This window comes from Amblyomma mixtum, chromosome 3 (genome assembly GCF_055824585.1).
Source record: "Amblyomma mixtum isolate Tamu chromosome 3, ASM5582458v1, whole genome shotgun sequence".
Classification (NCBI taxonomy): Eukaryota; Metazoa; Arthropoda; class Arachnida; order Ixodida; family Ixodidae; genus Amblyomma; species Amblyomma mixtum.
The window spans coordinates 373,220,686-373,235,184 of NC_143014.1; the positions used below are offsets into that span (position 1 = coordinate 373,220,686).

General features: G+C 48.0%; 1 protein-coding gene across 1 annotated transcript; it reads left to right on the forward strand.

The window, feature by feature from the left end:
• The first annotated feature begins 219 nt into the window (after window positions 1–219).
• On the forward strand, window positions 220–1,721 carry LOC149356787 (uncharacterized). The gene is made up of 3 exons (XM_089577825.1): window positions 220–379; window positions 631–805; window positions 1,298–1,721. The coding sequence occupies exons 1-3, from the start codon at window positions 220–222 to the stop codon at window positions 1,719–1,721; spliced, it is 759 nt and encodes a 252-aa protein (XP_089433951.1).
• The last annotated feature ends 12,778 nt before the right edge of the window (window positions 1,722–14,499 follow it).

Genomic DNA, 14,499 nt, shown 5'->3' on the forward strand with positions numbered 1-14,499 from the left:
AAGCGTCGAGCGACGCCGTCGCGCGAAGTGGAATGCCCGTGTCGCTTGGCGTGTCGCTCGGATCTGCGCTCACAGAAAATTTCGCTCGTCGCCCGGAAGTTGCCTACGCGATTAGCCAATAGCAGCTAATCCGGCAGCGTACGTCACTGCCGGTAATTTCGCGCGCTTTCCCGAAAGTGCCGCATTTTGCGTTGGCAAGGTTCTTCGCTTCGCACTACCATGGCACACGCTCAAGCCCAGGCTACCCAGGCCTTCAACGAGACGCTTATCGACGCCGTGGAGTGCGAGCGGGTGCTTTGGGACTTGCAGCAGAAAAACTATAAAGCTCGCAACGTGTCGGAAGCGGCGTGGCGCCGAGTAGCCGCAGCCGTCGGTGCGACAGGTGAGTGGTTTTGTAAACAAAGAACTCAGTTGGTGCCATTGACTATACGAAATGCTGACCGTTCGCCGAGTGCGGCTTTTCGCAAGTGCTGTGTTTTAGGACGTGGCAAGCTGTGTAACGTCGAGCGATCGTAATCGTTCGCTAGAATATGCGCTCCGCCGGGCAGCAGATCTGCATGCCAAATGCATGATTAATTTCGATACAGGCTTTCACCTGATAGCCAATTTACTGCGATTTTCATGCCTACGCTGTTCCTGATGTGAAAAGCCGATGGAAGAATCTGCGCGACACATTATGGAGGGTCTTCAAAGGGCGCATGCAGGCGAGCAAGAGCGGTGCTGGAGCCGAAGAAATTGAAGAGACCTCAACCTGGCCTTTCTACGAAAGGCTGCTCTTCCTGCGGGACACAATTCGCAGTAGACCGTAAGTCCATTTGGAGGTTATTAAAGGTATGCTGTCATGTGCAGTTTCGCGCCGCCGCGGTGGCTCAGTGGGTATGGCGCTTGGCTGCTGACCCGAAAGAGACACGGGCTCGATCGCGGCCGCGGCGGTCGCATTTCGATGGAGGCGAAATGCTACAGGCCCGTGTACTGAGTGACGTCAGTGAACCCCAGGTGGTCGAAATTTCAGGAGGCCTTCACTTTAGGACACTTAAACCCCCATAGACGAAACCATGTGCGGTTTCGGCAGTCCTCCACGATTTAGATTTTTTTTTTCACAGAACAAGAAAACCAAGGCCCAATATTGGTTATTTCTTGTCTGCCATGTTGAAAATTATTGTTTCGAATTATTTGTATTTGCTGCGTTTTAAATAATTCGAGCAGGCCATTTTTCTTCAAGTGCATTTAAACTTTCAAGGGCCTCATTTCCCTGATTTAAACTAGAGGTACTTGCTTATCTTTTATCTTACTGTAGGACCTCGGGCAACGTGGAGGCACTGCCGCACAACCCTGCGGAACCTGTATATATTGTGCCCCACTGTGATGACACGGCAGAAGAAAGTGCTGAGCTGCTATTCGAGCAGATGTACTGCAATGAGTATGCCTCGCCATCCACTCCTCCAGTCATCCAGTCGCAAAGCTCAGCTCCAGCCCCAAATGCCACAGCTGAGCCTGCACCGGAAACACCCAGCGCAGGTCCACGCAAAAAAAAAAGCAGAACCGATAAATATGATAAAGAAACCGATGCGCTAGGGGAAATACTGCAAAAGAAGCAAGATGCCCTAGATCACTTTGGGGCATTTCTTGTGGAGAAGATGCGGGAAGTGCCAGAAAGCCTGCAGAGTTCGATGCAGATAAAGGTGCTGCAAGATGTAGTAGGATTTATACCAGAAAAATGATTTATTTGCTAGAAGCACTACTAGTACTGCTAGAAGCATTATGAGAGGGAACACAGGAGCATAAGGTCTCCGTGCTTCGCAAAGTGAATCATCAGTGTAAGGCGAATGCAAAGTAAGCATGGCCGACTACTCTTCCCAAGCATGACCCTGATGCTACCTGTTCTCGTCTATTGGGGGGAGAGAGAAACAACTTTATTGCTATAGATTGGCGGGATTTAGGGCAGGTGGGCTTGGCCTAAATCCCGCCAATCTATGGCAATAAAGTTGTTTCTCTCTCCCCCCAATAGACGAGAACAGGTAGCATCAGGGTCATGCTTGGGAAGAGTAGTCGGCCATGCTTACTTTGCATTCGCCTTGCACTGATGATTCTCGTCTTCTGTCCGTCGCAGCACTTTGCGAAGAAAGGAGGACACATGCTCCAATGCTCCCTCTTATATTGCTTCTAGCTGTGCAGTCTTTGCCAAAAGTAACCAGGCTGCACGGTTTGCTTCTCGGTCATCATCATCATCAACCTGACTACGCCCACTGTAGGGCAAAGGCCTCTCCCATGTCTCTCCAATTAACCCTGTCCTCTGCCAGTTGCGGGCACCGTATACCCACAAACTTCTCATCCGCCCACCTAACTTTCTGCCACACCCTGCTACGTTCGCCTTCTCTTGGAATCCAGTTTGTTCCCTCACCCACTCTGCCCGCTTCCGATCTCTTAATGTTACACCTATCATTTTTCTTTCCATAGCTCGCTGCATTGTCCTTAACTTAAGCTGAACCCTCTTTGTTAGCCTCCATGTTTTTGCCCTATAGGTGAGTACTGGTAAGATACAGCTATTGTAGACTTTTCTCTTATATTGGCAAACTGCCATTCATGATCTGAGAGAACCTGCCATATGCGCTCCATGCCATTCTTATTCTTCTGGTTATTTCCCTCTCATGATCCGGATCAGTGGTCACTACCTGCCCTAAGTAGACATATTTTCTTACTACTTCCAGCACCTTGCTACCAATTGCAAACCGCTGTTCCCTTGTTAGACTGTTGAACATTACAACGCTATCATGCCAGTCTTCAAGCTCTAAATCTCTGTATGGTAAGGAGAACCCCTGTCCTCACCTTCCGAGAACTTTTTGGTGTTTAGGGAAGCCATGGGGGCTCTACTATACGCATGAGAAGCAAACCACGCAGCCGCTATATTCTTGAGTTTTATCCAACTATGTGTGATGCTGTGATAATGATGATCCTGCAGTATGTACATTTTTTGTGGAATAATCGAGGTTACATTCCTTGCATATCTTTATTTTACAGTCAACTTTAACATTGCAACTGCAGTGATCGTTTTGATTACTCAAATGTCTGCATTTTTGTGAATTAAGGGGTGTCTAAGTGTTCTCATTAGTCTGTGATTAGTGATATCCAACTAGAGTGATATTGGGATAACTCTGAATGCTGCAACTTTTACACTTTTGTGCAATAATCAAGGTTACGTTCCTTTATGCTTTTTTATTTTACAGTCAGCTTTGCCACTGTACACATTGCAGCTGCAGTGATCGTTTTCAATGCTTACATGTCTGCATTTGTGTGAAATAGAAGGCTTCTTTAAAGTTTCTCATTTTAGTCTGTGAATACAGTGACCAGTCACAATCACAAAGAGACAGTCTGCTTACAAATTCATTTATTTCTATCAGAAATACGAGGCGAAGCAAAATGCTCCAACAGCAGCTTGGCTAGTCATGGTGTCTAGCAAGTTACTGCTTTCAAATCCCCTGACTACTGAAGTTGGAAAACATAATGGCTGATGATAATTGGCAGAACTGGCTGAAAATCCAAGGCACAATCCACCGCACAGTACATGACAATGCAAAGAATAATAAATGCAGAGCTTTTACAGTACGAAAATTAAATACCCAAGGACATATTCATAAGAAGTAAACGTACATTAATCTGAATGCAGAAGCTCACATGCAAAATAAAAGAAAGTCGTCAAAGGCAACAAAACAAATTTGAGATATTCACACAAACACGCACTTGAGGCTGTAAATTATTGACATCGAACAGGTTCGCTAAAGAAAAAAGAAAGGCATGTAGTACAGAGAATGCAGGTGCATGGCACTGGTACCCATCTTCTTCGCTGACTTCAGTTACCGTATCACCTTCTCCCTTTTGCCTGTGCAGTACATGAGCACAATCCAGACAATTTTTGAGCCTAGAACAGGATCACTACCTTCAAGGAATAATGATATGGCCCTCCTGTTGACATCAACCCCTGATAATGTAGTGAGTATAAGTCTGATACCTGGCATCAATGATAACGACCTCCTCCACATCACTATTTCATTATCAATGAAAAGGAGACCACCTTCTAGAAAAATAATTGCAGATTATGGCAGATTAAACACTGAAAGCACTAGTGATACCCTTCGCAGTGGCTTAGTGGTTAAGGCACTCATCTACCGAGCCGGAGTACCTGGGTTTGAACCTGCCCGTAGCGGCCACATTTCGATAGAAGCAAAATGTAATAGGCGCCCCTGTGATGTCAGTGCACGTTAAAGATCCCCAGGTGGGCGAATTTATTCCCGAGGCCTCCACTACAGCACCTCTTTCTCTGTTTCTTCTTTCACTCCCCCCTTTATCCCTTCCCTTACGGCGCAATTCGGATGTCCACCGATATATGTGAGACAGTTACTGTGCCATCTCCTTTTCTCAAAACCCATTTTCAAGCATTAATGGCAAACTTGCACAATTTTTCGCAAGTTTCCGAGGTACTTATTTATTTAGCATGGCTAATGCCAAAAGGGATTCGTTTCAGTGAACCTGAAAAACGAATATATTCCTGCAGTTACTGCCGCCGCGGTGGCTCAGCGGCTATGGTGCTCTGCTGCTGGCCCGAAAGACGCGGGTTCGATCCCGGCCGCGGCGGTTGAATTTCTTTGGAGGAGAAATTCTAGAGGCCCGTGTACTGTGCGATGTCAGTGCACGTTAAAGAACCCCAGGTGGTCGAAATTTCCGGAGCCCTCCACTACGGCGTCTCTCATAGCATTAGTCGCTTTGGGACGTTAAACCCCATAAACCATAAACCATCCTGCAGTTACTGTGCAGTTTGATAATCTAACATTGGCATCCTCATCATCACCTAATGCAAGAAAGGCCGCCGTGGTGGCTCAGTGGTTATGACACTTGGCTGCCGACCCGAAAGACGCGGTTTCGATCCCGGCCGCGGCGATCGAATTTCGATTGAGGCAAAATTCTAGAGGCTCGCATACTGTGCGATGTCGGAGCACGTTGAAGAACCCCAGGTGGTCGAAATTGAGAGAGGGAAACGAGCAACTACAATTAGCGGTCTGTACTCAATGCACACATGGTTGAGCAATATGCGTTGTCGGGCTAGTTGGTTCATACTCAGATTTCTTTTATGCGCACAGATAGACGACACAATAAGACAAGGTAGACAGGACGCAGCGCGCACTTTCAACTATTTTATTCCGGAAAAAGTACATGACATTTATACTAAAAAAAAAGGATAATTATCAGTGCCACGTGCAAGCCAAAACCCGGGAAAAGCACATAGGAAGGGCACAGGTGACTCACCTCTTATGTAATTTATCGAAAAAAGCAAAATCTTTATCATATATTGTCACAGATGGTGCACTGACACATGAAATACCGCTTTTCCTTACATGGTAGGCCTCAGCCAATTCTCGCGCAAGCGTGTCATTGCTCCTGCGCAAGATGCTGGTGCCTTGGAGCGTTGCATCCCACAGTTTGCCTGCTTTCTGTTTTTCGTCGTTATCTTTTCCACACTCACTGATGTGCGCCAGCAGGTGTGAACCGGTACCGTTCTTCAAAGACAAATTGTGTTCCCTTAAAGGTGCACTGAAGAGGAATCTGAACTCGTCTTTTTGCCGTGGGAACTACATCTACACGTTCCCAGCATTCTTAAAAGCTTTGACTTATTGCCCTGTGTTGCTGATTTTAATAATTAAATCGAATTAACGCCCGGGTCCCGCCTTTTTTTAATTCTCCCTCGTACGGTGGGCGGAGTCGACCAACGCGTGGAGTGCCTTTCAGCCAGTCCCGCGGCGGCTTGCCGCTCTGCCATCGGCGGAGTAATACGTAGTAGTCCGTAGAAGCAAATAGTCCGCACGTATTTTTATTTCTTCGGGCTTATTTTGCGGCTATAGACCAGAATTTTGAGCCTCTCCCGGGTGCGGCCATTTTGCACCGACTGGCGCGCCGCGGTGCGGGCGTTTCTTTGGGGACTGCGGGGCTGCGGCAGTTTCGCGGCCGCGCCTGCATATAGCCGCGCTTCGGGCGCTAAAAAAACATTGTGAAGCATACTTCCGCTGCGTGGCTGTGTTGCAGGAAGTATTTAAGTTATCAAAGCGATAACACTGACGCGTTTTAATGACATTTAGTTTGACATTCAGGTTAATTGTGCCGGCGCTTAGAACGCGCTCGTGCTTATATCGAATTCTGTCTTGGTGCTCCACCGAACGAAACTTTTTGTTCAATATCAAGCATTAGGTGTGCGGCTAGCATGCAGTTCCAATTCCCTTGCACTCTTATTCCTTCCTGCCGGCCGGCCATAAAGACCCCCCCTTCCACAAACAGGGCTTTCTTGTCGCCGCGCCAGTTTATCAACAAATTACCGCTGTGAGCTCAACTGAGTCGCAGCGCCAACAGAAAACAAATTTTGTCATGGTTTGTGCAACCTGGTGCATAAAAACATACTTTCGCTTAATTTATCAAAGCTTGAATAGATATGAGCAGCTAATCCAGCTTTCACTAATTCTGAGGTCCGAAGTCGCGTTATTTTATTCAGGAGCTCTCGCCGCGTGTGAGAGCGTTGCGTAGCCGTTTGGCTAAGAGTGAAAAATGTAATGAAATCGCGCATAGTATTTTCCTATAAATAAGGTAGATACCGCACCGCTGCGGTGGCTCAGTGGTTAAGTCTGTCGGCTCTGGCCCGAAAGACGCGGGTTCGATCCCGGCCGCGGCGGCCGAATTTCGATGGAGACGAAATTCTAGAGGCCCGTGTACTGTGCGATGTCAGAGCACGTTAAACAACCCCAGGTGGTCAAAATTTCTGGAGCCCTTCACTACGGCGTCCCTCATAGCCTGAGTCACTTTGGGATGTAAAACATTAATAAACCAAACCAAACTAAGGTAGATACCAACAGCAGAAAGATACTATAGATAAACCTTTACCCCCCAGATCCTTCTGACGTGCGTGCGGAAAAAGCAGCTGAAATCGGCATGCGGTCGTGCTTACAATCCTGTGCATGAAATGTGTTTAATGGGAACAAGAGCAAGCTCAGCGCAAGGATGCCGAACACGTACTGGTGATCGAAAACACGCGCTCCGTCGGGACAACCTTCAGTCTGCAGCTCGCCTATCCAGTTACTACTCGACTGAGTCAAATCAATAGATCTACATTCTGATGCATAACATTATCATAGATGATATCGCACGTAAAAGGCGACAACAAACGACACGACAGCGCAGAAATCAGCTTAGAAGTGCCGGTTTCCAGTCCGCACACTACCTGGTCGACTACCCTCGGATGTCACGTTAACGAGTAACTGCGCATAAGATAACCGCAGTACTGTCTGGAAGAGGGAAAATGTGAGTAGTGACGCACAGCACACACCCTCATACGTTAGCTGATGGAGCACAACAACGGCAGGAGCGAACACGTAAACATGCGTTCTACGCGCAGCGCCGGCGCGACCCGCAGTCCCTCGGGCCGCGCGCGCCGACAGATGGCGACTGGTGTCGAGAGTAGGAGCGCGCCCGCAGCCTGCGTGCGAGGGTAAAAAAATCTGGTCTATATTATCTGCGAATGAAACTATTTATTCACGGAAACCTAAAAAACAAAATAAAGCGAAAGCAAAGCCTCCACGAAGCTGGCTGCAAGGCACTCCACGCGTTGGTCGACTCCGCCCACCGTACGAGAGAGAATTGAAAAAAAAAAGGCGGGAGCCGGACGTTAATTCGATTTAATTAGGAAAATCAGCCACACAGGGCAATAAATCGAAGTTTCTAAGAATGCTCAGAACGTGTAGATCGAGTTCCCGCGGCAAAAAGACGAGTTCAGATTCCTCTTCAGTGCACCTTTAATCGCTCATTAACACATCGGCCTGACTGCCCAATGTACACCTTTCCACACTTCAATGGAATTTTGTACACTACCCCTTTTTCACACTTCACAAACTTATTAACATGTTTCATTTTGCAATCTGAGTTGCGGCTACCATCTTGCGAAACTAGGCGACACAGTGAAGAAAGTTTCCTTGGGGCTGAGAAAACCACGGGTACCTTAAACTTGTTAGCCACGCACTTGAGGTTATGAGCCACTTTATGCTGATATGGGATGACCACTGGTTTCACTTTCTTTTTTGCAACTTCAACTATTGTCTGGTTCCTATTCCTTTCTTGTTTGATCTTCTTGAGAAGAGCTTCAGCAACTGAACTCACTACTAGCTGGGGAAAGCCTGCCTGTTTTAGCTTCGCGACCTGATCGTGAAAGCTTTCCTGCGCCATGTGACAACATGACTTTCTTAGAGATGACTCAAGGCACATCAAAGCGATAGCACGTTTAACAGTTTTCGATTGCTTGGAATCAAAAGGCAACAATTTCTTCTGTGCACGCGGTTGGTACTTCCAGCAAAAGCCTTCGTCCTTAAGGGTTATTTTCAAACAATTGCAAACAGCTGTCATTGGCGAGTTCAAAAGTAAAATCCAATCCTTTGGAGAGTCGTCTAAAATTAGTAAGAATGTCCTCCACGACTTGTGGATAGGTCAAAGTTGATTGTTTCTTCGAAACAATGAAAAAGTCGTCTACATATCTAAAAATCTTTAGCGTGCTACCATTTTCAAGCGCCTCGGCCAATGATCTGTCCACGCCTGCGAGAAAAATGTTGCAAAGCACCGGGGCCACGCACGATCCGATACAGATCCCATTTCTTTGTACATAATTATACCCTTTAAAAGAAATAGTGGTGGAACTGAGGTAAAACTCCAGGAGTACAAGGAAGTTGTCCGGACATACCAGCGCTGTTTTCTCACAGGCGTGGACAGTCGGGCTGATGTGTTAATGAGTGGTTAAGGGAACACAATTTGTCTTTGAAGAACGGTACCGCTTCGCACCTGCTGGCGCACATCAGTGAGTGTGGAAAAGATAACGACGAAAAACAGAAAGCAGGTAAACTGTGTGATGCAATGCTCCAAGGCACCAGCATCTTGTGCAGGAGCAATGACACGCTTGCGTGAGAATTGGCTGAGGCCTACCATATAAGGAAAAGCTGTACTTCATGTGTCAGTGCACCATCTGTGACAATATATGATAAAGATTTTGCTTTTTTCGATAAATTACATAAGAGGTGAGTCACCTGTGCCCTTCCTATGCGCTTTTCCCGGGTTTTGGCTTGCACGTGGCACTGATAATTATCCATTTTTTTGGTATAAATGTCATGTACTTTTGCCGGAATAAAATAGTTGAATGTGTGCGCTCCGTCCTGTCTACCTTGTCTTATTGTGTCGTCTATCTGTGCGCATAAAAGAAATCTGAACATGGTTGAGCCACAGCCCAAACCTTATGGCGTGCTGACACCAGGCAGGCTCCACTGCCAGTGGACTTGCCCTTCAGCGCTAAAAAAATCCAAAAATGTGCTTCGCACAACAGTGGCATTCTGCGCACAGTTGCGTTCCCTCGTCCTCTGCAGTTGGAACATTGCAGGGCTAGACGCTGCCTCTCGCCAGGAGCCCCCCCCCCCCGAACATTTCCGAATGTGTCTGTGCAGTCAGCGTAGCCAGGAGGGCAGTAGTGGCTAGCTGAGCTGCTCTGCTTGCAAAGGAATTTGTGCAGCACGCACGTCGCCTTCACTATGTTGTCGACGTTTTTCGGCTCCAGGTTGATTTGTCGTTCAAAAATGCGCCATCTAGATGTCAGGATGCCAAATGCGTTTTCAACACATCTTCTGTAAAAGAAACAATCACAATTTTGCTTGCAAAACTGATATGTGTGTGTCACTCTTTTCACACCAAGCAAAGCCCTTTTGTGACTCAATACACTGTTTCTAGCACTTCTAATATATCGCATGCCTGCAGGTCTATGCCAACTGAGTGACCAGAAACACAGTTAAATTTACTGTTAAGTTCTCACTTGAGTGATACATACCGTGCACGGCTGAGGCGGTAGTTGAAGACCACCTCTCTGGCATCTGTGCGGTTCCCTGGCAGTGGCCTCATGAAATCTGGGCGCAACTGGAAGGCCTCATCGCCAACGAATACATGAGGGCACACCTTCTCTGACTTTGGCAGTTGAGCTGCACGAGGCAGATTAAGCTTGCCCTGATGCAGACGTTGGCCAATGGGGGAATCCTTAAAGATGCCCCCATCACTGAGCCTCCCAGGTGCACCCACGTCGACCAGCCGGAAAAGGTACCTGCTGTCCACAACGGCCAGCAGCACGATGGAATGGGTACCCTGGAAATAAGTGCGAATACAAACGCTGAAGGCTGGAGTCCACAGGTGTCACTACAGCAAACAGTACCCAATGCATTGACCTGGCATGTCATCCTACCCTCTACAACGTCCTAATGCTCGCCCTGCACCCACAGCAGTTGGCAACGCTCCCCCCCCCCCCCCCCCCCCCGTAGTGCTGGAGTGTCATGAACTTTGTTCTTGCAGTGTGTTACAATTATTGTAACCTAGTGATTTTTGCAAAAAAAGGAAACTGCTTTGCCTCCTCAGAATACACACTTGCAGTCATGCCACAGAAAACACCAGTTCAGACCACTAACAAATTCATTGCACTGTAGCGTTAAGTTTGGAATTTGGCGTTTCCCACTACTGCACAATTTCTTTCTTTTTTCACACACACTGATTCGGATTATAAAACTTTTATTTCCAACAGTTTCAGGGGCTGTAGGCCTCTTGCCTAAACACACACACAAAAAAAAGCACAACTGCCTTCCCTCCTCAAGGTTGCAAAACTTCGAAAACAATTATCTTTCTGCCATAACATGATTACACTACTAATTTCCTACTTATCAAGACCACACATTGAAAATAGATATTGAAACAGGACAGCGCTTGTTTTGTGTCGACCTTTCTTTGCGTCTGTAGTTTTTTTTCCCCTCTTCAATCATTATGACTGTTCATCACCTCGCCCAGCTCAACATTCTGCTATTCGCCTATGCTATCCGTGGTTTCAGCTATTGCAGGCTTCCTTAAAATGCATGTCATAACAAACCCCTAATTTCTCTACCCTTGCCTGTTCAAGCACGTTCTTCATGTCACATTTCCATAACTGATGTTTTCATAGCTGTTAAGGTCCTGCTTTTTCTTGCACTAGCTCAGTGTGACTGTTTCACAGTCATATGTGGCCCTTTACACAATGCTCGTTGGGCCCTGGCAGCAGTGCAACAAATGGATTACTCTCTTTTTTACATCACAACATACAAATGCTTTGCTTTCATACCTTATAGTTGAAATAAAGGCTTCCAGCATTCTTGGGGCATTTGATTTCGATGTGCTTGCCATCCACTGCTCCCAGGCAGTTAGGGAATTGCCACAGGGTCCAAAAGTCTGAAGCAATCTCCTTCCACTCATCCTCTGTTGGAGCCTGCAATACAGACGACTAGTGCTTAATGAAAAGCACTGTACCAGAGGGTAGTGTTGACGCACCTTCATGTAAATTGGAGCCAGCACCTCCCAGAGCACCGTGCATGTCAGATGGATTGCCCGTCTGGCTGTTTCAATTGATCCCCACCCTGAACGCCATTGCGGCATCTTTAATCAGCATTCCTGATGAAAGGTACCTGAAAATATGGACAATAACAAGAATTTCATTAAGTTCCAAAACGCACGCACGCACACGCGCGCGCGCTGTGCTACTCTGTGGATTATTACAGCCAAGAAATATCCAGTACAATGACCCCAGACAAGCGTCGTCTGCTCAGAGCCGCTTGTCGGCCATAAATTCTAAACCGCAGTAGCCACACAGCGTCCCTCCAGAAACAGTATGTACTACGTCCTTACCGCAGCGTCAGGGCGAGGCGCTCGCCAGACGATATCGGCTCTCTGCACAGCCACTCTTTCGTGAGACGACTCTCCACCATTGCGTGCAGGGAGTGAAATGTCTCCGGTGACATCCGGTGAAACTTGTGGAACAGCGATGGATCGCCGTCTTGCATTACCTTCATCTGCAAGAATGCATTTGTGAAGCATATGCAGTTGCGCAGCTTTCATTTCTTCGCCAGGAACAACTTACCGCTGTGAAGAATTCGCTTTCCTCAGCGCGCCGCTTCCAGACTGGCCGCGCCCAGCACTTGCGGGCAAGGGCCTGCTTTCTCTTTAAAATCAAACGCAACCGCAGAGCTGCGAGTTTCTGCTGCCGCTCCATTTCGGACGGTGAAAAGCGCGGGGGAAATGCGCGGGAGAAGAGCGCACGGGGAAAAGCGCCAAAACCAAACTCCACAACCGAGTACCGAAAGTTTACGTAAGCGGTCAGTTAAACAGTTTATATTCAATGAAAAAGCTGTACATACATTTTATTTTGGATTTTTTTGTTCAAAGTTTTAATCCTTGCAAATAATGTGACTCTTCTTATAGGCTCAAACAGGGTTGCGGTGTATTATGTCAGCAACAAGAAGAACTCTAGTTTGGGCTAGTTGGTTCATGATTCAACAGGAAAATGGTGCAAAAGACGTGGACAAAAGAGACAAACACGACAGGACCAGCGCCAACTTACAACTGAATTTTATTTCGCACCAAACCCGCCTTTATGTAGGCCAACACGCCCTAACATCCGTGTAATCACGCACAGGCAGTAGTTTTTTTTACAACAAGGAGTCGAAGCCAGTCTTGATACGTTCGGACTTGCCGCCAATACTCAGACTTGAGTATTCTGCAAACACGCCTGACGTGGCCCCAGGATGGCTCCAAAACACCAAAGAGAGAGTCGTTGCTATGTTCATCTTTTAAGTTCCATTTTTGCTGTGTGTCACATGAAATGTTTTCACGTGGTGTTGTAATTTGTGTTTTCTTATGCCCCTCCTGCTTGGGCCAACGCTAGCCTGCAGTATTTTGAAATAAAATAAATAAAATCCCCTTCGCCGGCAATGCTGAATGCAGCACTGGTGCCGAACTGCGCTCTGCTGTGGGCTAGCAGAGGAGACGGCGACGGCGGAGGCGACGGCGGCGCCAACCCATTGCCCGCGTGCGCCCTGAGCAGCCGACAAAGCGGGGGTGGTCACGGCTGATTTGTCCCTTCCACTCACTTGAAGAGGTCATCGGTGTGAGCCGTCAGCACTCGCGTCTCCTACGATCAGGATCGCCGCACAGCAGCGAACGACCTTTTGGGCCTGGTCGGCCCGTGGCAAACCAAACAGTTCGCGACAGCCAGGCGCCAAGTTCCTCCTTGCCAGTGTGTGTGTGTCTGTGCGGTGTGCGCGGTCACGTGGGGAGGGCGGAGCCTAAGAGGAGGCTCAGGGCCCATTGGACACTCGCCCAGAGTTCGGATTCCCTAGCTGGGGGCCTGGGGAATGTGAACTGTACTTAAGCCGCAATCTGTGCTGTGTCACAGAGCTTCTGCCTGACCTCATGTCGGGAGCCCTCCCGTTTCTGACTTTTGGTCTCCCTGCTATTTTGTAAATAATGTAAATAAACCCTCAAGTTAACTACTCCTCCTGAAGACTCCCCTCCGTAGACTGCCCACTTCGTCCTCATGCGGTGAAGACCCTGGTCCCGACCACCAAACACCTCAGAGGAGAGCGTAGGAAGACATAAGCGGTGGATGGTTAAAACGGTAACCGTCCGGAAGGAGTTTACCGTGAAAGGAGGAGGCTGTGGCGAGAGCAGAGAAATTAACCTGAGCATCATTAGCGTGGAAGGAGGAGGGTATGGCGAAAGCGTGAGAAAGCGCAATTGGTACGTGGTTGCCAACCGGAAGGTAAGCTCCTTTAGAAGGAGAGGGATGGTTCCCAATGAACATTGAAACTCGCTTGGACTTCCCGTGGATGTCCTAAACGTCCACAGGGCGTCCAGGGGAGTTTCAGCGCCTATTGGGTTGCCGTGGAAAATGGGTATGGCGAGAGGACGAGGTAATGGCGAGAGAGTAGGAAGGCGTACTACGGTAACCGCCTGGAACGTGCTTACCGTGGAAGGAGGAGGAAGGGTATGGCGAGAGCGTGAGAAAGCTCAACTGGTGCGTGGTTGCCATGTAAACCTACCGGAAGGTAGCTGCCCTAGAAAGAGAAGCATGGTTTTAAATGGGCATTGAAAACTCCTTCGGACGTCCCGTGGATGTCCTAAGCTTCCACAGGACGTTCAGAGGATTTTCAGTGCTTATTGAATTGCCGGGGAAAATGGGTATGGCGAGAGGACGAGGTAATGGCGAGATAGTAGGAAGGCGTACTACGGTAACCATCCGGAACGTACTTACCGTGGAAGGAGGACGAAGGGTATGGCGAGAGCGGAGGGATATAGCTCGGTCCATCTGCGGCAGTTGTAGCGAAATGCTCCGCCCGAGGAGAGGATCATGGCGAAAACGCGATCAGCATCGGCCTAAATGTGCGAACTTCGTTCGGAACACAGAAACGCGCGGTTGCCTCCGATAAGTGACAGGCAGGCCACCGAAAGCAACTTAAGACGGAGCTTTTATTCGGTCATCACGTAGACAAAAGGAAAACGGAAAGGGAAGCGGCGAAACCTCGTAGGCCATGATATATCCCACGCTCATGTTTATTTCCTGAAATTCAATCCTTCCATGGAAGCGACGGCCAC